The sequence below is a fragment of the Curcuma longa genome, chromosome 21 (assembly GCF_044706935.1).
Source record: "Curcuma longa cultivar G26 ecotype Majalengka, Jawa Barat chromosome 21, ITB_CL_G26_1.1, whole genome shotgun sequence".
Taxonomy (NCBI): Eukaryota; Viridiplantae; Streptophyta; class Magnoliopsida; order Zingiberales; family Zingiberaceae; genus Curcuma; species Curcuma longa.
Window position 1 is genome coordinate 13,399,916 of NC_133881.1, and position 27,666 is coordinate 13,427,581.

Sequence of the window (27,666 nt, forward strand, 5' to 3'; positions counted from 1 at the left end):
AAGAGAATTCATGACGACGATCGATAAGGATTAACTTCAATAGGTAGCGGTAGCAATATAATGATCGTGAATAAATTTGATGTTTAATTTGATAAAATTTATTTATGTGTGTTTAATAGTAAAAAATATAAATAAATTGTTCAGGAATAATTTATGAATAAATTTATTTATTAATTCGTATAAAATTTAATTTTATATTTAAATAAATAAAAATATAGTAATTTATAAAATTTTATAATATAAAATTATTATAATATATTAAAAATAAGGAAATAATATTAATTTTATATATGAGATAAACATTTAATTTAATTTAATCTGTATGCATGACCCTATCGAATTAATTCAAAGTCAAGATTAGTTATAAGTCAAAGTCAACTCATATTATTCGGAGTCAAACCTGACCTAGGGACGTCGGCCAGAGTTGAGTCAGGCACATTAAACCTCTTTGAGCTCGAGAAATTTAGACCCCGCGCCTTATGCTTCTTAGTTCAGTCATACCCGACTCCTCTCAGTTCAACAACTCCTCTTAGTTCGGTTGGATTTGACACCTCTAGCTCAGTTGGGTCAAATGCCTCTCAGCTTGGCTAACATACTTAGCTCGGTTGGGATCCGATATTCTCAACTCGATCAAGTCTTATATTCTTCCTAGCTCGGTCGAGTTTGACGGCTCTCAGCCCGCGACCAACATCCTCAACTCAATCGGTTCGGTCTGACACCTCTCAGTTCGGCCAAGTCCGATTCTTCTCGACCATGCCAAGCCAGACTCGACGCCTCCCAACTCGACCAAGCCCGACACCTAACTCCCAGCTCACCTAAGGTGATCCTCATGCCAAGCCAGACTCGACACATGCCCAAATTACATTACCTGAGATCGCTAACTTGGACCTCCCTCTTGCTCCCCCAGTTGGTTACGCCACACTTGAAAAAGGGTTCGAATCTTCGCCAGGCAATACCCTGCATCTGCGTCCCTTTAATTAATTAGCGACTGCACTTTCTCGATTTACCTCCTCACATGTGGTCGTGGGGCCGCCAGTGGCGGATCCACCTTTTTGCAAAAGAAAAATATGAGAGGATACGACACAATTTTTATCGGCTCCACAACAAAAGCGGAGAATGGGAGACAACATGACCTTCCCATATTCATAGCAAACTCGATAATAACACGAATAAGGGAAAGGTGGAGATCGAGTGGTAAGATAAAAAGAAATTTGCTTGGCGTGGATGTAGGAATATAATTAAGACAGTTGCTTAATAAGTCAAAAAGCTAGTGAGGTCAATTAATTAATTAATTACTCAGTATGTTCTATATATGAGTTATTCTTTATTTATTGTTAACGAGAGGATTAATGTAAGAACTGTTTAAATAAAAATGAAGAGTTTATGTATTTTTGTGTTAAGACTTCCTTGAAATTGTAAAATAAATTATGGAAACACTAAATTAATTCAAGCAATAATTAACCTCAGTTCCTTGTTCTCTTAGCTTGTTAATTTCTATCTGTTGGGGAACAATCTTAATTTGAAGTAAATTATTCATTGCCATGTCATGATGTCAATGTCAGTTGCTCGAACGCCTCCATCAATCGCAATGAATTATTGAGAATTAAATGGTACTTAGAGGAGGTCAAGTCCGTATCAATCATCCTGAAATAAAGGGGGAGAGGGAAAAACACTAGAACAGTGGAGTAAAACAGAAATTTAATTAGAAAATAGCAAGAATAAACAAGGAATATTTGGCAGAATTCGAGCTGAGAATTCTCCCATGGGAAGAAGAGATCACGTATGTTTAAATCAACGCCAGAAATTGAGAAAAAAAAAAGTAGTAACTTTGGAAGAATTCATAGACATGGAAGTGTTTAGAGAGGTGGAGCTTAGCTCAGGCTCATCATGGACTGGCGGAAGGCGGCGGCCTGGTGCTCGGTGACGCACTGCGTCATGAGGCGCGCGCCTTGCTTGGGCGCGGAGGGGCGGACGAGGATGCAGGTAGCGATGTAGTCGGTGTTGGTGAGCGGCACCACATGCGCCGGCGGCCCCCAACCGTAGTCGATCTCGGCAAACCCGAGTCGGGTCCAGTCGGAGACGAGCAGCGACTCGTAGGCGGAGGTGAGCTGGTAGGGGTCTTCCTTCAGCTCCCCCTTAGCCCACTTCGCGTACTCGATCGGCAGCCGCCGCTTGGCGTCCTTGATCAGCTTCACGATCTCCGCGATCGACGCGGCGGCAATCATCCCCGCCGGCGCCCGCACCTTCATGATGTAGTAGCAGTTGCCGTAGTAGCCTCTGTTGTCGGGGAGGACCTGGTGGAGCAGGCCGCGCGTGTTCATGGCGAAGCAGAGGTGGACATCCACTTCGGGGGCGAGGTGGATGACCTGCGTCCGGCACTGCCACGCCTTGGCGACGAGGACCTCGAAGGAGGAGCAGCGGTCGCCGGTCTGGTCGGCAAACTGGACCTTGAGGCGGCCGATGAAGTCCGGGGAGATGTCCATGATCAGGTAGTGGAGTTGGACGTCGGTGGGCAGCGCGCACGGCCCGGAGACAAACTTGGGCGGGTTGGGAATGGCGTCGCGGCACCACACGGGCTCCACGGTGGGCTGCGGGAGGCCACGCGCGAGCTCTGCGATGGCATTGATGAATTGGGCCGCTCCCGGACCGTCAGAGATCGCGTGGCTGAAACGGAAACCCACCACGAATCCGCCGCAAGCGAACTTGGTCACCTGGAATTCAGAATTAAAGGAAACATTACTTCAATTTTGAGCAAACTTTGGAATGCACTTTTACTGGAGGAATTCTGAAGAAAATTCCTTCCTTGCAGCTAAAATCTCGATAAAATTTTTGCTTTTTTCCAGAATTTGTTCAAAGCAATGTAAAAAAACAAGGGTGAACTGATGGAGGAGGAGAAACAATTTGGGGAAACTTCCACAAGAAACCCTAGATCCATGAATGAAGTGGTAATGATTGCCTCAAATTCGATTTGATTTAAATCTCCATACATGAACTGCGTGTTTTTTTTTCCAAACAATGTCGGTGGTAATTTTGATGTAACGTTTTGGTTTGTGTTCCACCAAAACCTAGATCTATAAACGAAATGGCAATTGATCGATCCGATTGACTTGATTCAAAACTTTCACCTTCGATTCGAAGTCGAAACCATCAAATTAGGTGAAGAATTCGTACCTGGACCATCAAAACAAGGATCTCCTCCTCCTCCGCGTCTAGCTCCGGCGGGGGTCGTGGCAGCAGCTCGTCCTTGGGGATCATCAAGGGGTGCTCCAAGTAGTCCACCTCGCGGAGACCGCAGTCGGCGACAGCCTCGACGAACCAAACCCCGGCCCCGTTGCAGGAGACCTGCAGCTCGCCGTGGTCCGTCTCCACCAGCCGCCCCGCCAGGGGGTAGTAATGCACCAGAGCCTTGGCCAGCGCCGCGCGGATCGCGGCCGCGGGGTCATCCCGGCAGCCGCCGCGATCGAAGACGTGAAGGGACTCGATGAGGGCGCGCTGGGTCGGGTAGCGGTCGAGCCAGGAAAGGCGGAGGTGACCAGTCGGCGTCGGCTCCGCCGGGACCACCAGCCTCCGCGACAGCCGGACGACGGCGATATCGGCCGCGTCCATGGCGGCGGAGCTGTGGATCGAGCTCAAACGGGGGTTGAATCAAGCAGGCCGCGGCATAGATGAGGAAGGAGAGGTGACGGGTTAGGTGGGGACTAATACTGATCCGTTGGAGATGACCACTTTTATTCATTTAGTTTTATTCAACGAAAAATAATTAAAGAAATTAAGACAATTATTATATTAAAATTTTAATATAGCAATATTTATCAATAAATTAGGGAAATAATAAAAGTCGCATCATAATTATTGGCTCGACAATAATAAGACACCTTGAAAATGCCATGAGTCCCTCTAATAAAGAGTTGACAAACACATTATTTTATAAAAATATATAAACGAGAGAGATAAACATATTGATCTAGAAAATGAAGCATAATCTAAACAAATAATGATCAAAGATTTTTTTCACTATTTATTTATTTATTTATTTTATCAATTAAAAATATTAAAGTTAGCTCTGTAGTTTTGATATTTCGTTTCAATTTTTTTCCCTCTTTGGTTATGCCTGTTTGCTTCCCGTCGGACTAGACTTAGCTTTTTATTTGTTCATTGTTTCCTTTTACATTAACTAACTTCAATAAAAGATAGAATCGATTATCTCAATGGTCTCATATGATCGGTTCCACGATCATTTATGCAGGAGTAAATCAAGAAACTATAATTGATTATGACGGGAGATAACATTATCTAGGTTTCGCTGAGATTCGACTCTTGTCCACTTTAATAAATTTACTCTGTCGTAACTAACTTAATTATACCTCGAGAACTCTTTAATTGACTAATGATCTCAATGATACATGTGCGAATCAAGTAACACTAAAAAAATATGTATGTCAAAGATTTAAAATCTATCTATAAAATTAATGTAAATTTTGAATATTTAAATTATTAAAAAAATAGATGACGTAGAAAGTAAATATTCAGTATTAAACATGGATTGATTGTGTCTCTTATCGTCATTTGACAAAGAAAAATCTAGAGTCGAACATGGGTTGACTGTAACACAATCATATTTAATCAACTACAGACATCCAATAGTTAATGGAGCGGGGGCACGATGGCAATGTTTCAAATTTGAAAGGCATTATAAAGAAGGGGACCTGAATTTTAAAAGATTATAACTTTTAATTTATATTGAATCACGAGATTTTTAACCTATCAAATTGAAGCTTATTCAAATCATCTATATTCGTTATCAGGTATAACCTATAATTGTTTAGTCTTTGGTCTAAAAAATATTGTTTAAAATTTTTTAAAAGTTATGTATATAATTTTTATCATTGTATTAAGGTTATTTTCTTCTTTTGGATTGTTAAGGTATGGAAGGTATTTAAATCTTTATTTAATTACTGTTAGAATATTATTTTATATTTAAATCAAATTTTATTTAATTTTAAAATTCCCTACTATGAAAATAAATCTTTAGAACAATTACTATTATGTCTGATCACTAGACTAGGAATAACAGATAATCGAGAGGGGGGAAGATCTCAAAAGCTTCCCACAATTTAATCATGGTAAATCAGGTTTTGGTTGGGCTTGACGGGGGATGGCTGGCATCACGGCGGCGAGGGGCAACCTCTCGATCAGAACGGCCTCTGGCGAGTCTGTCTTTGTTGCTGCGGCGGCGGGACAGTTGGGATCCCAAGTTTTTGATCTCCGACAAATACTCATCGTTCGTGATATGGAGTTGAATGCGTAAATCGGTCAGTGTCTCTTCCTGAGACCATGAAATCGAACCAGAGGCGAAGAACGTTTGGAGCACAGAGCGAATGCCGTGCAACTCCAGTTCATGTCCCTGCAAGCCTTTGCCTCCTGCTCCTTCTTCCTTAACCTCGTCGATCGCTCTCAATCTTTTCTCGCCGCCCTTTCCCGGCTGCAAGTCCTCTGCTCCTAGTTTACGCTTGACCATGGTGGAAAAGGTTTAATTTGCAGGATCTTGAGCGTCCTGTCTACGGAAATCAAATAGCAGCACGAAGAAGCTTTATATAGCTGGAGAATTCTGTTTGAAGGAGGAGAAATATCAGGGAGGGAGGGCGCTAATTATATTAACTCACCGGATAAATTCTGTTTGAGGGAAGAGAAATTATATTTTAATTTTCACTCTCTTTAATTTAAATTTTAAATTCTTAAAAAAAATTAACATCTGCGGCTTCACTTCCCAGTTTCCCTCCCCCTCTCCACTGCCTCCATGTCCCTCCTCTCAAGTAAACAGTACTTGCAGAAACCTAAACTTCTTACAGATTGGAAGCTGCTATTAAAAATATAATTTATATATATGCTTAATCTTGACTTTGCAATAATTTAATGGACCATTAATCCTTAACAACCTTAATTTTCATATCTCTATAATATTTTAATTAATTCTTAGACTATGCAAGAATTATATAGGGGAATTAAAGAGTTATAACTTAGCTCTATTTTGAGGAAACAGATCGATGGAGTTGGGTTTGATTCATCTGCCTAGCTACATTTGACTGAATCGATCTTAATTACTCGTTAATTAAACAACTACAATCTTTTCAATGGCTTCTGTAAGCTGGATTAACTGCACTCACATGATCATTAAATGAAGAGCATGCAACGCCTAGTATTCATAAATTATTACTATTTTTTTAAAAAGAAAATTTTGACGCACAGAAATTGTCTGGATCGATCGAGCTGAAAGCACCAGGGAAAATGTGTATGTTTCCTTTTAAAAATAAATAAATAAATTTAACTGTGAACTAGAACAAAAAACCACCAATTCCAAAGCAAGAGAGAGGGAGAGGTGAAACACACATCTACATAATTAATTACAAGCTAATTAAGAAGCTGAATTCTTAAACTGCAAGTTAAGCACGCTTCCACATGAACTCTATAATTAAGAATGTGGACTTGAGTGTTCGATCGATGCAGGCTTCATTCTGTAGATCAATAATTGCTGAAATCTGTAGCTAGGTTGATTGATATCTAGCAAAAATACTGAGCATTTGGCTATAAACACCCATTAATAACTGAGCCATATATAATTAACAACGATAACAGAAGCAGGATTAGTTGAGTTTGGAGATGCATGCATTTAATTACGAAGAAAATCAAACTGGTGAAATATACATAATAATCTTGAAATAAAGAAACAAATCAGAAAGCAGAGAATTAATTAACTGAAGACGACTAAAATTTAATCAATCGGTCTCAAGGTGAGATCTCTCGATCTCTCGTCTCGTCTACGAGAAATATACAAACAAATGAGAGCGACGACGAGCTAGTCTGCAGGTTCACCTGTTGTGGAGTGGATTTGCGCCAGTGGGCACTCTCCTCTTGTCTTCTTCTCCGATCGCCTCGCTCGTTGCGGTGCTCGGTGCAATCGCCGGCCGCGGAGCCAAGTGGAGGAACACAGCAGCAGCCGGCCGAGCGGCCTCCGCTGGCCGGAGAGGCGGCGCGGACATCATCATCAGCATTAAGGCAAGCAGCGCCGCCGCCGTCACCGTCCTTGGGCGGGGGAGCCAGAACATTGACGATGCGTGGATCGCTGGAGTTGGTTCGCGAGGGGACGAGCTAGAGAAATAAAACGGGGAACGTAGAAGCTTCCGTGACCGGCGGATGCGGCGGTGGTGGAGGCTCACGTGAGGAGACCGGCATCAATACTGCATGCATGCGACAACATTTATTACACCTTAAAAAGATGGCACTAAATTATTCAAAGAAAATATGATCTAAATTCGATGATATATTTTATATAAGTTGAGATAGCATCTCAAGGATGGATACTCCCACATCACACCACCTCTTACAAAGACCTTTAGGTCAAACATGAATAAGAACAATGTACGCAATTAACTTCTTTTTGTAGTCTTGTTTCTGAGATTTTTCGCCAGCTCTTACAAGCAATGAACTTCTTTAGTAATGAAAAGATAGTTTAAATACAACAAACAGAACTAGAACTGGTTGTTTGTTTGATTCCTGGAAACGTACATGTTCCTCCTTTTCATAGCTTTATTCGCCTTCTTCCTTCATGCTAGTCATAGATTAGACATAGTTTCCATAATAACATGATCCCATTTGGAGATCCAACACTTTCTCTCTGTATCTCCAGAGGATAAAATGTCTCAAACTCCTTGCATTTCTCTTTCCCCAAATCCACCTACGTCAAATGCAAGAAAGACTAGTTAGCTGAAATATAATATCACTGGAACACTTAAAATATCTGACATGTGTATTCCAAGTGTTCAATACAGAGTCTAAAAGCTTTAAATGCTGAATAGGGAAGGCATGTGTGGACTTGAACTGTTCAGAGTGTCAGTGTCTGTAGTGATAAGATAAAGAAAAGGTTATAGACTTACATTTGTGTAAATAGGTTATGGTTTCATGTGCGAACAGGTTATTGTTTTATGAAACAGCCATGGTATTCGAGGAAATAAATGGTTCTATATGAAATTTTCTACTCTTTAATCAGTGTCACCATTATACTCGAGCTTGCCTTAAAAAGTAGGCTTCATAATTGTGTCTTTAGCGTAGCATACCAAATTGAAACTTTGCAATATAAGGTCAACCCACAAAATTGAGCAGTGTCTAAGAGACCTGACTTCCTGAAAACAAATAGTCGAAGGAAATTATAGTATCAATCTCAAATGAAACAGCTCATAAGTACACATCATGAACAAATAACTAAACGAATATTGAAGTTATAAGCATCATTGAGAATAGAAATTTTAGTCACTGATTGGAAGAAGAGGACATATGCGGGACAGATGATATACATCAGCAAAGGCCAGCCATGCCAACTTGGTTCAATGGTTGAGGGGAAGGATTAAGAGGAAGAAGAGGGAGAGGAGGACAAATAAATAGGAAGATGAAGAGAAGTAGGTAGAAGCATCAAAAAGAAAAAGAAGCTTACTTGCTTCGTCTATCAGTGTCATTATTTCAGCTGTTCAACCTAGGGTTATTCACATCCAACAACTGAGATTGTTGGAGCTGCCTCAACGTCATGCGGTTCAGTCAACACCATATTTTAGTGCTGTTTCAATGCCAACTCATTTGTGGATCTACTCATTTAACCTAATACATGTCAGGCGACATGGCAACCATGCCAAAACAAAAAAAAAAGGGGGAATTTTGTTAGTTTGATAGCCTTTTTATACCAGTAACAAATAATAGTGCGTGATATATAGTGATATGTTTGGGATCAACGAAGATCTTAAATAATATGGTGCAAATAGTAGTATAGAACAACGAATCATGTTGAAGATATATGACAAGTATGCCAGAGACACACCTAGGTATTTATATTCCACTGTAGTGGGAGCAATGTTGGGCGACAATTTAACCACATATAATATGTGTTCTGCTTCTTACTTCAAGAAATCAAACTCTTACTCTTGATCACATCATTATTTGAGATGATGCATATAGAACTCAAATCTGGCATTCTAAGAAGGCAAAATCTGTCCTCTCTCAACAAGCTTGATTTGTAGACTCCTTGCCTCATCAGAATGTCCTGCAGCAATTAGTTTGTCGCTGACTTTCTGGCACAATTTTGTATCAGGTAGCAAGTTCCTGTGGAACATTCTGCAGGCCACTTTATATGAATGCAAAGGAAGACCTTTCTTCAAATAGCTTTCCATCAAAATGTGGCATGTATTGGCATCAGTCTTTGAGGCTGTCCTCAAAACCTTCCACAAGACCTTGTAAGCCTCATCAAATTTACCAAACAGACAAAACTTCTCAATTACTTGATTATATGCAGTTTTACACTCTTGCTTCTCAAGCATCTTCTCCAACAACATGAGTAAATCTTCCACTCTGCCTTTTTCACAATACCTATGAATGACTGTCCTGTAAGTAACAGGAGTAGGAATCAAACCCCTGTGCAGCATTTTCTTCACAAGCTCGTTTGCTTTCTCAAAGTTTCCTTTTCTTCCCAGTGCATCAACAAGAACTGTATAGGTTACAACATCAGGGTGTCTATTAGTGAGGTACATATCATCCAGCAAAGATAGTGCCGCTTCTAAATCACCCTCCTGGCAAAATCCATGAATTAAAGTAGTGAAATTTACCACATTGATTGTACATCCTTTGCTTTGACAATCCTCCATGAACTTTTTTGCATTACCAACCATTCTCTCCTTGCAAAGGGCGTGGATAAGCAAATTAATCTCAACTGTAGTGGGAAAGAAACCATTCCCTAGCATTTGCATAACCAAATCACAAGCCACCTTCAATTTGCCTTCCCGTCTAAGTCCATGAATAACAACACTATATGTCACAACACTAGGAGTCCACCACTCCTCCTCACTCTTGTTCAACAATTCCAGTGCCTCTAATGAGGATCCAATTCTACATAATCCATTTAACAGGGAAGTGTATGTAACAGTGTTGGGCTTGCAACCAGCCTCATACATATGCCTGAGCACTTCTCTTGCTTCATCTATCTTCCCAATACGGCAAAACCCATTGACAAGTGCAGTATATGTCACCACATCTGGATGGTAGCCCTTTGCTAACATCTGATTCATAATGTCCTTTGCCTCATCTATCTTTCCATCCAAGCAAAAGGAATGCACAATAGCACTATAGCCAACTTTATCAACTCGAAATCTCTTTTCCTCAGATTCCCTTAAAAAATCAAGGGCTTCATATGCATGACCATGCTTTGAAAGGACATGAATTAAGATACTGTAAGTTACCTGGTCAGGGAACAGATTAGACTCAGTAGTCATCCTTTTCAGTAGCTCTCGGACTTCTCCAACTCTTTTTTCTTTGCATAAGAAGCTTATCACTGTGTAGTAGCTGATCTTGTCTGGCAAACAACCCTTGGCAGGCATCTCCCGCAACATTCCTAAAGCATCTTCAACCCTTCTAGCATCACAAAATCCTTTTATCAAGCAATTGTATGAGATTGTATCGGGTGCAATCCCAACTCGTTGCATTCGGTCCAAGAACCTCAGAGCCTTCTCCAATCGACCAGCCATTATGAGCACATGTATTGTCGTGTTACAAACGGAAAGATCTGGTCCACAACCATCTTTCTGCATCAAATTTAAGACTCTCATTGCACTTCTGAATTTTCCTGCTCGGCTATATGAGATCATTAGTCGACTAAAATCTTGAGGCGTCCGACTGATCCTCCGCCGGATCATCAACCTTAGAACTCGCCTTGCTGACTGGCACAACTTTGTCTTGCTCAACAGGTCAAGCATTGTATGATAGATCAGTGGTGCATGTCGGTACCTCCACTGTCGGTCAGCCCAGTAAAAGAAGTTCATGGCAACACGTTCATCTGACTGCAAACGTAGCACAGAACAAACCTGATGGGATGTAAGGCTTCTCAGATGGTGTCGGAGTTCAGCCTCACTCTTTCTATCCCACATATGGCGTAATCCAATCAACCTACATGTTTCTTTAACCATGGGGTGTCCTGATTCATCTCTTTCTTGTAATGTGTCTTCATCATTTACTATTGCTTGATTCTGATTAAAGGAATAGTGTGCCAAAAGTTCCTTTGGTTCCTCTCCTTTTCCATCTATTGGTTCATCTTCATTCTTCTCTGGGCTCTGTTTCAAAAGTTAACAAAATCATTGTTGACATAAAAAAGTTGAAACAGAGATAAACAAGGATGCTACTCTTCGCAATGATCATGCTATCTAATCAATCTTCCAAAAAAAAAGAAAAACTTCCAAAAAAAGAAAAAAACATTTAGCTGATAGATCTTATATACTCATAAAACCAGATTGAGCACACAGCATAAACACAAGGTAAAAATAAGAAATTCTTTCTGTGTAGCACCTTCGTTGAAAAGGATGTAAAATATTTGCAATTAACGTCCAGCATGCCTACAACTTGATACAATTTAAATGATCTACCCCCATTGAACCAAAGTCGTAGTATCGCTGCCATTTGATTATAACCTGCAACAAAGTCAGGACAAGCTAAATATCAAGTTTGCAATATGAAGTCAAAGCAAAATAATGAGGACATCCCAATGGTTCCTGTATATCATACCACATCATTTTCTAGTTGAAAGCATTTGAATAGTAAACAAGACAATCTGTAATCTTTAATAAGATAAAAAGAAAAAAAATGTATCTTTCGATTTGTTGAATCAATAAGAACTTACAAGCAATTTAAGGCTTGGATTGAGGGATAAAGGACAACATATGTTAAATCCTTGCTCTAATGGCATTCCATCATCTAAATTGAAACAGATCTGTAGATCCAACTAAGATGTATTGTCTCTAATTACTTTGACGATAAATTTGCACTCTATTCAAGTCTCTCATTTAAGGGAATAGTAAAACCAAAATAATTTAAATTGATCCCAGAAATAACCAGTTTAATGCAGCATAATGCGATGAGTTCATCTATCAAGAAACGAGGCAATGAATAATGAACTAAACATGAGGTTTGAGGCCTTAGTCTAGCATTAACATGTAAAGAAGTTTTTAAACATTATATGTAAAATAAAGAAAATATATATATATAGGAAGAGTAGGCAAAAATTCACGATTATGGTAAGAGTTTATACAAAAAAATAGAAGAAAACAACCAAGTTAAGTGGCATGAACCTATAACTGGTGGGAATGGTTCAACTTATGGTTGGCTGGAATTCCGTGGTCTGGTTTAAGATTATATCCAATATCAGCATTTACGCCCTGGCTCTTGCTCAAAGACACATTACCCATTAGGCTTTAAGCAACAGATGGAGAAGCACACCAACGATGATGAAGGCGTTGGATAGAAGAGAGTTGCTCCATCTTGGAAGTGGAGCAAAGATCGCTAGCTAGCCCAAATCGAGGAACGAATAGGGGACTAGAACTGCTCACTACAACTCGATAGGGCACTGCTGTTCGGTCTCATAGATGAAGCCCAACTGCGGGAGGAAGCACTGCTCGTTGCTCGTGAACGAAAGAGGAGTCGAGCGGCTGGTGATCAACATGAAGAGTCGCGCTGAGATGGTGGCCTCCGAAAACCTAAAAGATGGTGCTCGAAGGTGATAAAGTAAGGAAATAGAAAAGGGTTCATTCGCCGGCGGGACGGTTGCTGTTCGTCGGAGGAGTATAATGGGATGAAGGATGCAGCAGCAATCGGGCTAGCCTCAGTCGGTAACGTCGAGGCCGCAGGCGACAAGCGAGGGCGGGGGTGAGAAAACACACAAGAGAAAAAAGAGGCGGCGCTCGGCTGGGAGTAGGAAAGCCGCAGCGTGAATTGGGAGGAGAAGGGAACCTTAATTACCTCTGTTTTTATTAAAAATTAAACTGTTATATTATAATTATGGACCAATAGTTGGACATAATATAAAATATAATTTAAAAATTAAAATTTAATATTTAGATTAAAAAATAAAATTTTAAAAATATATATTTTATATTAGATACGAATGTGTAATATAAGACACGTAGCATAAGACAAGGCAGTATATAATTTATATGTTATATAGTTATGATATTATATATATATATATATATATATATATATAATAGAGTTTTTTTTACTATAGCGACTAAAAGTTATGATATTATATATATATATATATATATATATAATAGAGTTTTTTTTACTATAGCGACTAAAAGTTATTCTATAGCTATTAACATCTAATATAACACTGCTATGCTATAGTATGGTACCAACTCTTCTATAACTATTTTAAAATAAGTTCAATTAATTTAAAATAATTTTGTTGGAATTTAAATAATTTTAATAAATTAATAAAAACTATTTTGATATAATAGTATTTAAATTTTAGAATTGAAAGTTTAAGATTTTAAGATTTAACTACAACTATAATAATATATTGATAGTTACTACAATCTAAAAAAAATTTATTATTTCATTTTAATCAAAATTATTATATCAAAAAATTCTTTATCAACCTCATCAAAATTATTTAAAATTTATTAAAATTACTTTAAAATAATTATAATAACTATTTAGATAACTATTACACATAGTTAAACATTAAAATTTTAAATTATAAATTTAAAATTTGGAACACTATTATATCAAAATACTAAACTTTCAATACTATTTACTAATTTGATAAAAAAATTATTTAAACTTAATTAAAATTATTTTAAATTAGTAAATCATTTTAAAACAATTAAAATATATATCTAGTAACTTCTGTAATTATATAACAACTATCTAACTACTACTATGATTCTATAATAATATTATATTAGATGTCATATATTATAACTGCATAGAATAACTTCTATCTATTCGATATGTTATAGCAATTCCTATGATGAAGTGCCCTTTAATTTTTTTTTATTTAGAAAAAGCATGTTTTTTTCTATGAGTGGGATAATTTGAGACGACCTTTTATTTTTGTCCAAATTTAAAAACAGGGTCAAGATCTGACCTGTTGAAGCCATCTGGACGAGGCTTTGCTAATGAGTAAGAGAGGGAGAGCCTTCTTCACTTGTCGCAATTTGTGACAATTAATTTCTCCTTGATTTCTTTTACTGTTTATATGTTTTTGCCTACTTTTTTATTTTTATTTCTTACAAATGGAGATGCTAATGAGTAATTTTATGTTCACTTAAAATGCATGCTTGCTTCAAAACTGAATGCAAACATTATGACAATTATGCAAACTGATAAACGCATGTGCATGAGATCGCAACACAGCTATTTTTATGTCCTAGTAAAACCAATTTTTTATTAATTACATGAAAAAATCTCATAATTACTTCTTTCCACGGTGCATATAGTAAGTAGATATGTGTGAAACACAATTCTAAGCCAAATTTCCAATTAGAAACAAAAGTTTCTTCAGAGGTGAAGCATTATGATCAAGGAGATTGGAATTTAAGTGCCAATGCTAGGACTCTATTAAGAAACCAAAGACTACAAAGTTAAATCAACAGAAATTGAAAAGATAGCACAGCCATAAGCCATTTGCAGGTACAGAAGTCTGATCATTAATTTTTCAAAGACAATAAAACGTTTAATGGTAGAACAGAAACCATAAAACATTAATCTCTAAGCCATGATGGCATATTTCCTCAGTGGGAAGTACCTCTCCCTTTTCTTCTCACGTTCAGTCTTCAAGGACTCCTGCATTTATGCAAACAGATCATCAATAAATGAACCGACAGAGGGAAGAACAAACAGAATAAGGATAATTATAGTTGCGGATAGCTCCCCATTGTAAAAGTTTTTGACATTTCACACAGCACCATATCATTTTAGAAGGCAAGTCTAATTAGCTTTCAACAAGACACCATGATGCAACTATAATGGTGTCAAATTAGTGATGACAAGTGACTACTTTCTTCAAACTTCTTCCCAGTGCGTCTCATGTTCTCATATTTTCAATTAAGTAATTTCACAATTGATGGTAATCTTCACACATTTGATGATGGCTTCAGCTAACAACCAACCGTAATTCAACATACAATTATTCATAATATCAGCTCCATCACAAAGAAAAGTTCGACCAACAGCAGACTAAAGTCATTGCAAACCTAAATCTGCAGAAACTTTATACCTTTAACTGACTGATATACATCTTCAAAAGGTACCATGATGTTGGGTTTAGTTCAAGGAGAAGGAAATAGAAAGGTGAATTGTTAAGTGAAGAGAAAGGAAGTAATGAATTATGTAAATTTCATTGCCATCCAATGGTCCATTTCCAGCTGATTTGGATAGATATAAAACAGAGAAACTGGATGGAATTGAATTCCTTCCGCAGTATCCCTTTCCAGGTAAATAATAGAAATCAATCATTTTATTTCATTTATTTTCCCCTCTCTTGTTTCACTCTATGTAAACACAGGATGATAGTGAATCTAGATGTAGTAATAAATCATGCAACCAGTAGAAGTTTTAAATGAATAGGCAATGTTTTGAAAATTCAAACTCTTCATATCTTTTTGTCATTCCTTCATATTTTAAGTGATAACCGCTGTTCTCGAACAATCAAATACATAAAACACATTTGTTTCAGGCAACATGCATTGAGTATGCCAGTCAATGATGTGACATTCAATCTTCCGATTCTAGGAGAGATCATAGATCCTCGCTACTAAATTATTGCTCACTCTAAACAAAAGTATTTGGTGTTCCTCAAATGGTGTTCATTATTATTAAACAAAGTGCTATCGTAGACCCAGAATAGTTGATAAATAAGATTAAAAACTTAACAACAGAACAAAGCACCAATGGCAAACCAAGTATGTAGAGATAAGTCGTATAAATAAGTTGGAAACGCATTTCAAAATTAGTTCCCTCGATCTTCACTTAGTTAGAGAATAAATCCCAGAAAATTGTTACCTGATGCTTGGTGAGTCGGCGGCGGATGGCCCGCGTCTTCTTGGGGCGGAGATCCAGCGGAAGGAGCTTCTTCTTCTTGTAAGCCTCCCTCAATGCCGCTTTCTGTTTCTGCGAGATGACAGTAAGCACACGAGCGATCGACAGCCTAACGACCTTTCTGCATAACTCAATCAAAGATCCAAATTTTCAGAGCCTAACTACAATTGACAAATGCAAAAAATACAAATTTTTTTTTTTCAAAAATAACCAAGTTACTGATGACTGACATCTTCGAAAGCTTGTTCGGCGCGCCGCCAGTGACCTTGGCGACGCGGAGGAGGGAGAGCTCATTCTTGAGGTCCTTCAGCTGGTTCTGGAGTTCCGTCTTGGTCTTCCCCCGAAGCTCGTGGACCTTAATCCTCGCTGCAGACATCGACTAATTACGCTTCCAAGCGACCGAGAGAGCGAATCAGAATCAACAAACATTCGAAGCTTACCCATCGCAACCGAATCGCCTCTCCTTCGTTGCGCTCACTGCCGCCGCCGCTGACAAATCTTGATACTCCTACGATGCGGAAGTTACTTATAGAAGGTTGAAACCCTAACCACAACTCAAAGGTTCGGTTCATTTTTCATGGGCCGTAATGGGCCCTCGTATTAATGGGCTTCAACATGGCCTTTTAAATATCTCGAACCCCCTCCTGAACCCTACCGCCTCCGACGTTCTTCTCGTCAACTCCGTCGCGGCCCTCGCTCTCTCATCGGACGGCATGCGCCATGGCTCTCTTCTTTGACCTCAGTGTCCCCTATCTCGAGGATGGAGGTGGTTCCTCGCTGGAGAAGAAGGCCCGTAAGGAAGCGCGGCTGGAGACCGTAGTCAGGGCTATGGAGCTCGGCTACGTCGGCGTCGCCTACGACCGCCACTTCCGAGGCGTGATTTCCGACTCTCTACGGTGCAGCATCGACCCTTTCCCTTTGGACTCTCTCCTCGAGGTCGCTCCCTCCCTCTTCTCCTCCGCTGCCTTCCACCGTGATCTCCTCGGAGCCCCCCTCTCCTCCACCTTCCGCCAGTACACGCGCTTGACCGTCTCGGTCGCCGGGGCTGCTGCCGTCGTATCGCTAAATGGCAACGCGCTACTTAAGACCTACGACATAGTCGCCGTCCGTCCTCTGAACCAGGAAGCTTTTGACAAGGCTTGTGAGTCTTCTATGGTGAGCGCTAGTGCCTCCGTTTTTATCAGTGTATTTGGAACAACGAAAATATGGAGATACAATTCGCATTCTGTAGTTTTCGCCAATACCTTTGTTTTGAATGGAAAACTCCGGAATGAGAATTTCAATTCCTCAGAAACTAGAATTATAATTTCATAAATAAAATTTTTTTATCAGGAATTAGAGTTCTTTTTTATCCCAAAAACACGATATAGGGTCATAGATATGTCGTTCATATTATTTATCGTATTTAAATAGATAAGTATAGATAACAGTGTTAACTTATGGTTCAACTTATGAGTTAGAGAGTAAATTATGCTTGAATCCTGTGAACAAAGACAGTTCCTAACAAGCAGAACTGAGTTTGCTGCAACTTTAATCTAAGCAAATAGCTGATTTATTCATAACCTGAGAAAGCCTTTTTTTTCTTATCATAATCTAATGCATATTTTCATGTGTTTCTGACTTTTTTTTATTTATAGATACTTCGTTGATTTGATTGATTGGAACAATTGAACTATAATAGGTTGATATAATTTCATTGGACTTCTCTCAAAAACTTCCATTCCGTCTGAAGATTTCATCCATTAAGCTTGCTATTCAGGTGCTGTAAGTGCATCCGCATTACTTACTGCAGATTCTTGACTCTTGATACACTTTCTTGCTTATGTCATGTTTCCTCATTTGCAGCGTGGACTATATTTTGAAGTTACGTACTCTCATCTTATAACTGATTCTCATGTTAGAAGGAAGATCCTATCTGATGTGAAGGTGCAGTAAATCTTCTTTGCTACTTTACCAGAGAACTTATATATTATTACGGGAGCATGGCATGTTCCCTTCTGTGTTATGTGTGTTGCATTTTTCTGTTTGGATTATGTAATCTCTCAATCACATGATATCTCCATTCTTTTTTATTTTGGTCATATGTTTTATTGTGCAACCAGTGGTACAAATCTAATATGAATTTGATAAAACCTCCTGTGTATTTCCTTTATCCCCACCTCTTGGTTTTTTACTTTATTTTTTCTAATGCTAATAATCATGTATATGCATCTAAAAACATTTTAGATTAAATTAAAGAATCAATCAATTAAAAGGAAACTGAAATATTACTTTAGCAATTATACAAGAAAGACTGGAGAATCCATTGAGTTAAATCTTGCAAGTAAAAAAATTCAGACTTTGTTGATCTCTTATTCCACAATGTGAGATTGATGAAAATCTGGTGGATACAATTTCTGTTATTCATACTCTTCATTTATCCTCTGTATCCATGTTGACCTAGCAATTTGAGCTGGACACTAGCAGCTCCATTGACTAATTGTAAAATACTCATAACCCTATTTGGTTGTGATATGATGTCATTTGGTATGGTTAGGAATCTCATACATTGATATGAGTTTACTTCCTCTCAAACTTTAGCTCGTATCTGCTGTGGCTTGAGTGTATGATGCACTATAGTTCACTAGAGATTGAGGTGATAGTTTTTTTGGCTCCATGCATTTGGAATTTAAAAAAAAATTGTTTAATAATCAATATAATAATTTTATATTGTACACTCCATCTGCATTGAAAAATCTTGTTTATTCTTTTTAGAATGCTTTGCAAATCATGTCTATTTATTTGCTTGTATTTTATTAATCTCCACTTTGGGTTTGTAGCTACTATCTGACTGGAGTCGAGGGAAAAATCTCCTCATTTCTAGTGCTGCTTCAACGGTTAATGATATTAGAGGGCCGCTTGATGTTGCAAACTTAGCAGTATTTTTGCTTGGTCTGTCTGCTGAGCGAGCGAAATATACTATTTCTCAAAATTGCAAGTATATTAATCGAACTATTGGAATTCTCACTCATTTGTTCTGCTTTATTTGTAATTTTATATTTGTTTTATTGACAGGTCACTGCTAGCTAATGCTATAAGGAAGAAGCGCTTTCATAAGGAAACTATCAGAATTGAAAGAATCATATCAGATGGACAATCCACTGCAAAAAAATTTCAGCTTGATAACTGGAATGAATGGGACCCCATCTCCAGTGAGAATGGAGATTTGCCATCATTGAATGATATTAAAAATCTTTCTGCTTTTACTTGCAAACAATCTTTTGGTTCAAATTCAATTGATTTCCAGTCATACCTAGTGAACCACCATTGTTGCTTAGTGAGAATGCCAAAATGATGTCATCACCGAGGAATTCTGCATCACCTGTTGTTACTCCCCATCAACCTTGTGGTGTTGCTGATGATGTCACACAAGATGATGATTCATCAAGGAATCATAGGTCAATGTCTCTTGCAACATTAGGTCAAGATAATCCTGCCTGTGAAGTTCTCAGCTCCCCAGATGACAAATGCTGTATCGGAACTTTATTAGCTGATACCAAGGATTGCCAACCTGTAATGGTTGATAAATGTGTAAAGATATCAGATGGATCGAATATGGTTTCTTGTACTGGCATACTGGTTTCAGCTATGGCTGCATCAAATGTTGATGATAGAATTATTCAGCCTGATGCTAACCTATCAGACTCTGCTGTTGTGAAGAACAAGTCATCAGAAACTGATTTGGTGGTTCAAAAAATTTCATATCAGTCCGATAGGCATGCCTTTGAGTCTTTTAATGATTCTGCAGAATTCACAACTGGTATCCCTGAAAATGGTGATCCAACATTTGAACCTTGTAAGAAAACTGATACTAGTGGTGTCTTTCTACTGTCAAATGCTGATTCAACATCCACAATTATCAAAGACAACAAAATTGTGGAGTTCCAGAAAAGCTTGAATAGATTTGATGACCATGTTTTTGAAGCTTCAAATAACTCTGGGAAGAGTATGAACCTTAGCACTCATGTGACAAGCCATCAGTTATCATTGAGTGATAAATGGTCTGATTTTACTGATTTTAAGGAGAAAAATTTTCTGGAAGCACGTGATTCATCAATGATTTTTGTGCCTGAGCTGAAAGAAAATGATCTGATAGATACAAACCCAACATGCAGTAGTCCTGGAAGACCTTTACTGTGTAACCAAGTAGATGGTTCCATCTCATCTGGAGAGAATTTTCTGCAAAAGGTTTCTTTTAATGAGACTGAAGAGCAGGATGTTGCTTTATATTTTAATATCAACAATCCTGAAGTGAAAAATACTACCATACTCAAAGAAAAGATGCAAAAGTCAAATGACAAATTAGGTACTTTGTTTAAAATTAATGCACCTACAATTATATCCTAAACTGATCCAACCACTACTAAATGTGTAAAAACTTATTTTTTTCGTAGATTTGTTTATATCAGTGTATTGCTTTTGCATGTTTTCAACAGTGTTTTACCGTTTTAGGATCAAAAGTGTTTAAGAATGCTAATCAGGCATGGTTAACCAAAACCAACTTGGTTCTAGAAAATGCCACTCAATGGTTATTGTCTTCAACTAAGTTCACACTTCTGATTTATGTTGTGTTTAGAATTATTTGAGCATTTCAATATAAATTACAATTTTCTTTGTTATAGTTAATACATGTACAAATTGTATTCTAGGATTGCTTGGAGAAAGTTATAGCATTCGTCAGAAGTCTTTTGTGGAAACCCTTTGTTTTATTTAATCAGCATTTGTATCATATGAAATAAATTAATAAGACTAAAATATTTATATAATTTATCATACTATTTAGTGACATTTTGAAATGATTTTACTAGTAGATTCTATGTCATATCAACGATCTTATTATTTTAGAAATGATGTATTGAACAAGATATTGTGATTTTGATAATATTTTTCCATAGTTTTATCATTATATGCTACATATATGTTTAGTCAGTGTATAATTTTAATATTTATTATTAATTCACATGGCTTTTCTTTTTTAGTTGATTCTTTTTAGTCAATGAAATATAGTGTATGGTGATTTATTATTTTAAATATATATATATTTACAATTTGATTATGGTTGTATAAATTTTTCAACATTTTGATTATATATTATTTTTATATTTTGTGTCATGTAGGTATTTAAATGGTAGTAGTAAAAAAGCATGAATTAAGTATTATACTTTTTTATTCTAATTGTTTCCTGTGCTATTTAAGCATGATATCTCAATAATTAGGTCCTGTTTTATTTACATATTGCTTTTACAGATTTACTCAGATATTGCAACTTTGTTATTCTTAATTCAATATTGATTATTTGCAGGAAAAAGGAAACGAAAAGAACAAATATTTTATCCGACTTATCCTTTTAGGGGTTCATTTAAGCCTATGCTTTTTAGGAATATCTGTTGCAATGTGAAAAGAAGAAGCATTTGTAAGGAAAGATGATTCCTTATTATTTCTAGTGAGCTCTTTTCTTTTCTATTTTCTCGCAGCTTTTTTGGTTGTTCTGCATCATTATTCTTGGTACATGATCATAAGTTTTAGCTACTATTAAGCTTTGATGTGAAGGGAATTTTCTCTCTCTTATTCTCTCATGTAATGCTGCAGGATTTGGCAGATTTTCTATCTGAAGACACTGACGATAATTTTTCCATACTGACCAATTTTGATCAACCATCTGTAAAATATCCTTAAATAAGGTGTATTTCTTAAATTGTATTATCTATACCGTGTTATTTGATCACATTTCTTTGATTGCCACATTGTTTGATCACACCTCTTTGATTGCCACATTGCCTCGATTCTTCAATGTGTTGGCCTGGATGCTTATGTTTCTGTTACTCATGTATCTGCCTCTTCATTTCTGTCTGCGACCACACACATGGCACTCGTGTATTCATACTCATTGCAAGCAATCTAGTGTGGCATGAATGAGTTAAATATATTGAAGTTGACTGTGACTTCTTTTGAGATGCTGTTGTGTCTAATAATATCAACACAATACAACACAACATGAACTTCTTTTAAATCGCTTGGTCTAAATATGTGAAACTTAATATGGTAATTGCTACTTAGTCATAGTATAAACAGTTAAGATCTTATATTCTTTTGCTTCTGGGCTTGGCCACCAAGCTTGTAGCATGCTATCGCGGCCTATGCTTGGTCCTGCTGACAGACTTCCTGACTCTGGCTGAGCACTGGAGTTTCACTAAACTTTATCAATTTTTCTTGTTTTATTTTATAAAATTTATTTTTATTTCTTGTATGAGTTTGTCTAATCATATTGAATGGATAAACTTTCCTTGTTGCAATGGAGTATGATATTGTCTGTATGAGCGAAATGCAATTTGGGTTGGAGCCATTGCATCACTAAAAGTTTGTCTCCTGAGTGCCCTTTAATTCAGTGAGGATCATCCAATTTTATTATTCCATAAACCAAATCAAGGATTATTCTTGAACTAGTGCATTATGATAATTAGCTGAGAGCAACTTTCAGCTAGAATGCTTAGGTTTGTTGCATTGGTCATGCATTGAGATTATGAGACTTCACATGTAACTCATGCTTGTCTTGGACTAAGACCGGTAACAACTTTTGGTAATCAGGATTATGAGCACACTACCTTACTCCAACAGAGGGCATATTTGGCCTTGACCAAAGAATTAGTTTTCTGTCGGACCTAGATCTAATAATTGATGCAGAATATCTGGTGAAAAATCTTTGCTAACTCTCGTTCCATGCTTTTCATAATTCATTTTCACAGACAAATATGCTTTTGAGGTTGAGATGAATCACCAAAATTTTTATAACAAAATCAAAAAATTTCTGCAAGCTTGGAGTATCATAATGATTTTCCACTTTAACACAAATTGGAGATTCCTTTTGTTGGAGGCTGAAATAAGGAATCTTCTTGCATGGCTGCAAGTCAACATTATATGTTGTTGTAGATTTGGGATTTAGAACTGGTATAGCAGAATGTCAATGAATTTCTTAGTCATACAAGGGGTTCAATATTTGCGGCACTACCAGAGAATCATCTCTTTGAATTTTTTACAAGTCCCTTCCATCATATCAGGTGACATTCTGCACTTATTTTGGATTTCATTGCCCAATAGCTTTTCGTAAGCATCCAAATGCGTTCTGCAAGTTCAGCGTCACCTCACAATAATTGCATTTCCACTTGGGTCTAGTGGTGCAACTAGGTCACCTGTCGACCTTCTGATGGTAAAGCTTAAAACTACCAAGGAATAGATCGTATCTTAGCATCCCACTTATCTTAATATGCTGTTACCAATCAATCAAAGCAAAGTTGCACAAGGAAGGTAGGTTGCATGCACTGTAACTAAAGATGTTCATTGTGAGCTAACAAGTTAGATTATATAATTCCTGTCTGCAAAATCTCAATATGATAGCTGCTACCAATCGACCAAAGCAAAATTGGATAAGAAAGTTAGATTGCATGGTCTGCAACTAAAGATGCCCATCATCAGCTAACAAGTTAAATAATGTAATTCCTATCTGCATGAATCTCAATATTATTGCATTTAGTCAATTAATTGATTTCTTGTCTGTGTGCCCATTGATGATTATATGAGCTTAAATCAGCTTTAGATAACACTGAGATGGTCTAGCAAGTTCTTAAGGTGCATCCTGTGAGCATTAATGATTTCATTTCACCATTATATCTGTTCTCTTTGTGATTATATTTCATGATAATTTATTCATGTGCATTCTCTAAACTTTTGCATGGGATGAGTCACTGTGAAACCCTTGGGGGTGCATGGGCTTGATCATATTGGGTTGGCCATGACCACGTCAAGTTGGTTTGCTGAAGTTACTGTTGTGTTATGTCAGTGTGATACTCTTGTGTTGTCCTTATGTATCATGCATGGAATATATGGCGATTGTGTTTGATTGGCTTAGATCCGGCTGATTCTTTTATGTATTAATCTACAATCTAAAGACCACAAGCCTCTTCCTGTACATATGTTTGCCAATAGTTGACTGGAATGGCATTGGCATTTCTTCTGCAACTTTATTATCCTAATCCCCTTTACGAGCAGCCAAATTCAAAGGGCAAAACAATTTCTTCCACAGAAGCCTCAGAAATATGCTCCATGAACCTGGGTAGTGGATATTAATCTTGGTCCAGGCAAAATATTCTTTCAAGGCTATGATTGAAGATCTATATAATTTCAAAATTTTCTTGCAATGGAAAGGTTAAGTGATTAGGTTCGATATGCTACTGCAGGTGAAATGATTAGCCTAGTGGAATCATAAGCAGGGAAAGTTGTCTGATCACTACATGAGGTTCTGTTCATGGGAAAAGTGGTAGGTCCATATAAATTTAGTCAAATGCAACTTGAGTAGCTTTGATGTGCCATAGAGCCAGGAAGCAACATGGGATATGTTATCTTCGTGTATTCTTTAAATTACGTGGCCCACTGGTGTGACTTAATAATCTGCACTGCAAATGTTTTCAGCTGGGTCTGCATCATCTCCTGTTTGCTTCAACACCACATGTTATTTGATGCATGGTGACCCGAGTTACTGGTAACTGGTACACCCAGGGCAAGTTATCTATTGTTTGGTATTGTTTGTCTAATTTTTATTAGTTGCATGAATCATTTTCTTTTCGGTGGAGTTGGAATATACATCTGAACTAGATAAGTAGCTTTGGTGTTTTTCTCTCTTTGCATAGGAAGCTGTGACATTAGTTATGGTTTCAAATAAGGAATGGAACAGCAGAATCCATCACCTTCTTGCAAAGTAGGAATCCTCCATCATGGAGGGCGCTAAACTGAACTATGTATTAGTGCTCTACAGTCAAAAGGTGGCATGGATGTTCTGAGACATACTTTTTGATCTTATGATCTTGGTATATTGTTGTGTGACACATGGTCTTATATGGAGTTGATTATGGACGGCATTTACGTTTTTTATGTCATGACCATCTCTTGATCAGATGCCATAGCTGGCTAACTTCATTTATACTCTATTTTGTTTCAGAACATTCCAACGCAGTTTGATTTACATGGAAGAGAGTAAACCTGTTGGAAAGTTTGGATTTGAAGGATTTGGTTTGAATAGAATGGACATTTGTTGTGGTTGATGCTTGTGAAAGTGTGTTTGATCAAAAGTTCTTGTCTATGATTGCAGTGAAGTGGAGGGCAACAGGCTAAGGATTGCCCAACTGTTGTGATTTTCCCGGTAGTGAGAAATCTGTGGGCTACGTTAACGGATGAGTAGAGATAAATGTGGAAAATGATGCACCATCCTCAACTCTTTGGGCGAGTTGACTAAATCAGTCGGGTCTTATCAAGGATGACGATGTCGGGGGAGTTGACTTATGAGAGGGGAGCAATCTTTGGTGTTGATCGAGCTATGTCCACTGTCTTAGGGGAGAAATGGCCTGCTCCCTAACTATCATAGTGGTTCTGGTTCATGCAGTGCGGCATCATCATGCTTCTGTAGATGTGCGAGGAGGTTAGATTTGGCTCAAGAAGAACATGCCTATCCCTTGCTTCCAAGCAAATTGTTCATGCTTGCTGCAGTTTGTTTCCCGAAGCTTGGACCCGCCAGTAAAATGATGGTTCTGTCAGTCAGGGCGGTTTAGTTTTAACATAGTTGTTTGGGTTCTGGAACAAGACCATGAATCAGGTTAGAGTCAGGCATCTATATGATCGAGAAGTTCTCGAATGTCAAAACAAATCCAATTACAGTTAGGATCCTTGTTCAATAGATCTCGTCATAAAGGACGGAAATCTAGACCGTTCAATTTTAAAATCAACGACCGATCGCTAAACCCCTAAACTTAAATAAACCCTAAACCTTAAACTCTAAATCCTAAATTCTAAACCCTAAATCCTAAAGTAAATCACTCATTCAATCTACGGTTTGGATTTAATCTTAATTTTAAAATCAAACGGTGTAGATTTCCGTCATAAATTTGTGACGGGAGTTTATTGTGACAAGCAGCTTTTTATAAAAAAACATGTATCTTAATTTAATGATAATTAAATCGTCTATAATTTTGTTTATTAATCATAATTTCCCGCATAATGGACTAGGAATATTAGAGAGAGTGCAAACATAGAATAGATTTAAGTTCAATTTGAATTAGATAATTTTAAATAAGAGTCAAATATTTTTCAAGCTAATTCAAAAAGTTAAGGAACAGGTTCGATTCATCTGCACTCTCATTAACAGCAATCCTCCTTTTCTCCTACCTTGTGTTATCTTGATAGAATCTTCTTCATTGTAAATTGGCACGATTTTCAGGATTTAGTTCCTTGATTCCTTCTTCGTGTCCAATCTTTTTCAAATAATTATATGTCAAAGTCAGATCCCGTTATCCACAGCTGTCAATTTCACAATAGCATTGCAACTGTTTCATTTGAATATGTTTACATTTTAAAATTAGTAACATTTATAATTATTTTTAAAAACTTTAATACAATTTGCTAGCTAGCTAATAAATAATACACATTTGCTCATTTATCTTGACAGGTAAAGTTTGAATATCAATGTGCGGGTATATGATTTTTAGATAATTTTAAATATGCAAGAATACTTGTAAATAAAATTATAATACTATAGATTAATAATAATACTGATGTAGTAATATAAAATTACTTATCAAATCCTACTAGTTTTATTCTAATATTGGAAGTAAGAATTAAAAAGTGTGAACTTTAGTTATTTTAATTTTATACGAGCATAGTTATAGGGAAAATCACAAGTAATCGATTGACTTTCAAGGACGAGCAACTCAAAGCCCTTGTGCAAAAGGATATGAAAACTCCACTCCTAGTCAAATATCAGTTGACTTTTGAATATAATGGAGTCCAAGGGGCACCCTAACTTCCAGCCAACTCAGCTTCTGAGGAATCCACCTTGGTCAATGACAATGGCGGAGCCAGCCCAGGTAATTTACCCGGGCTGATTTGAACTATTGGACTAGACCGACGCTATATCCCTGGTTAGTTCTTAAATTTTTTTCCTCTCCTCCCTAAATCCGAGATTTTTTTCTTTTCATCGCTGTCGGACCACCCAAGTTATAGCCCGGGTACAACTATGCTTAGCTCCGCCCTTGGTCAATGATACACACCTGTATGTTGAACTACAAGTGACACAATTTAAATTAATATTGAATTTTCCTGTTGCACTAATACAGTATAGGATAATTTGAATTATTTGTTAATAAATGTAGTCAATGCATGATAAATTTTAAAGTTAAATTATTTATAAATAGTTTTAGATTTTCGATACTTTAAATGAGGATTTTTGAAATGAACAATTAAAAGTAAACTGAAGAAGGGAACAACCCAAACATGAACATTTTGTTGACATTTCAAATGAATCTAAGCTAGAATTGTAACCATTCTAAAATATCCTAAAAAAATAATCAATTGGCCTTAACTTGAACTAATGCACTACAATACAATAACAGATAAAACAACACTCGAACCCTAACAACAGAACACGCAATCGTTGAACATATAAACTAACAATTGACATTCATTTCAATAAAAAGGTGGAATCTGCATTCTTAACGGTCCTACACGGTTGGTTCTATGACCATCTATGAGGAGGTAAATCAGAAAATTACAGTTAACCATTACGGAGAGGATATTACCTTGATTTTGTCGAGATGGATGGTTGAGATCAGTTTAGATCTGCATCGACAACTATCAAGAATCCATATTTGAACGAAACACTTCAGAGTCGATTCAATGGTAGAA

General features: G+C 37.3%; 3 protein-coding genes and 1 pseudogene across 4 annotated transcripts; 1 reads left to right on the forward strand and 3 right to left on the reverse strand.

The window, feature by feature from the left end:
* Nucleotides 1-1,681: 1,681 nt before the first annotated feature.
* Nucleotides 1,682-3,683, reverse strand: LOC141814833 (acyl transferase 7-like). The gene is made up of 2 exons (XM_074702782.1): nt 3,172-3,683; nt 1,682-2,711 (listed from the first exon to the last, which is right to left on the reverse strand). Exons 1-2 carry the CDS (start codon nt 3,604-3,606, stop codon nt 1,872-1,874), a joined length of 1,275 nt encoding a protein of 424 aa, XP_074558883.1. The 5' UTR covers nt 3,607-3,683; the 3' UTR covers nt 1,682-1,871.
* A 3,719-nt stretch (nt 3,684-7,402) lies between these two features.
* LOC141815285 (uncharacterized) lies at nt 7,403-12,515 on the reverse strand. 2 transcript variants are annotated; one of them, XM_074703218.1, is made up of 4 exons: nt 12,301-12,515; nt 11,374-11,495; nt 8,864-11,141; nt 7,403-7,732 (listed from the first exon to the last, which is right to left on the reverse strand). In XM_074703218.1, exons 2-3 carry the CDS (start codon nt 11,482-11,484, stop codon nt 9,018-9,020), a joined length of 2,235 nt encoding a protein of 744 aa, XP_074559319.1. In that variant the 5' UTR covers nt 11,485-11,495; nt 12,301-12,515; the 3' UTR covers nt 7,403-7,732; nt 8,864-9,017. The 2 variants fall into 2 exon arrangements, with proteins under 2 accessions (XP_074559319.1, XP_074559318.1); XM_074703217.1 differs by having other exon boundaries at nt 12,153-12,515.
* A 1,884-nt stretch (nt 12,516-14,399) lies between these two features.
* Nucleotides 14,400-16,438, reverse strand: LOC141814718 (large ribosomal subunit protein uL29-like). Its single transcript, XM_074702662.1, has 4 exons — nt 16,344-16,438; nt 16,134-16,269; nt 15,868-16,024; nt 14,400-14,649 (listed from the first exon to the last, which is right to left on the reverse strand). The coding sequence occupies exons 1-4, from the start codon at nt 16,345-16,347 to the stop codon at nt 14,575-14,577; spliced, it is 372 nt and encodes a 123-aa protein (XP_074558763.1). The 5' UTR covers nt 16,348-16,438; the 3' UTR covers nt 14,400-14,574.
* A 122-nt stretch (nt 16,439-16,560) lies between these two features.
* LOC141815299 (uncharacterized) lies at nt 16,561-21,663 on the forward strand (annotated as a pseudogene).
* The last annotated feature ends 6,003 nt before the right edge of the window (nt 21,664-27,666 follow it).

Bases quoted from the DNA above. Each gene is read 5' to 3' on its own strand.
- LOC141814833 (XM_074702782.1), bottom strand. From the start codon at position 3,606: ATGGACGCGGCCGATATCGCCGTCGTCCGGCTGTCGCGGAGGCTGGTG. The intron at 2,712-3,171 runs GTACGAATTCTT...TCTGAATTCCAG, and splicing joins TCCTTGTTTTGATGGTCCAG to GTGACCAAGTTCGCTTGCGG.
- LOC141814718 (XM_074702662.1), bottom strand. The intron at 16,025-16,133 runs GTCAGTCATCAG...TGAGTTATGCAG, and splicing joins CCGAACAAGCTTTCGAAGAT to AAAGGTCGTTAGGCTGTCGA. The intron at 14,650-15,867 runs GTAACAATTTTC...GCATAAATGCAG, and splicing joins GCCGACTCACCAAGCATCAG to GAGTCCTTGAAGACTGAACG.
- LOC141815285 (XM_074703218.1), bottom strand. From the start codon at position 11,484: ATGGCAGCGATACTACGACTTTGGTTCAATGGGGGTAGATCATTTAAA. The intron at 11,142-11,373 runs GTGCTACACAGA...CTTTTGAAACAG, and splicing joins TTACATCCTTTTCAACGAAG to AGCCCAGAGAAGAATGAAGA.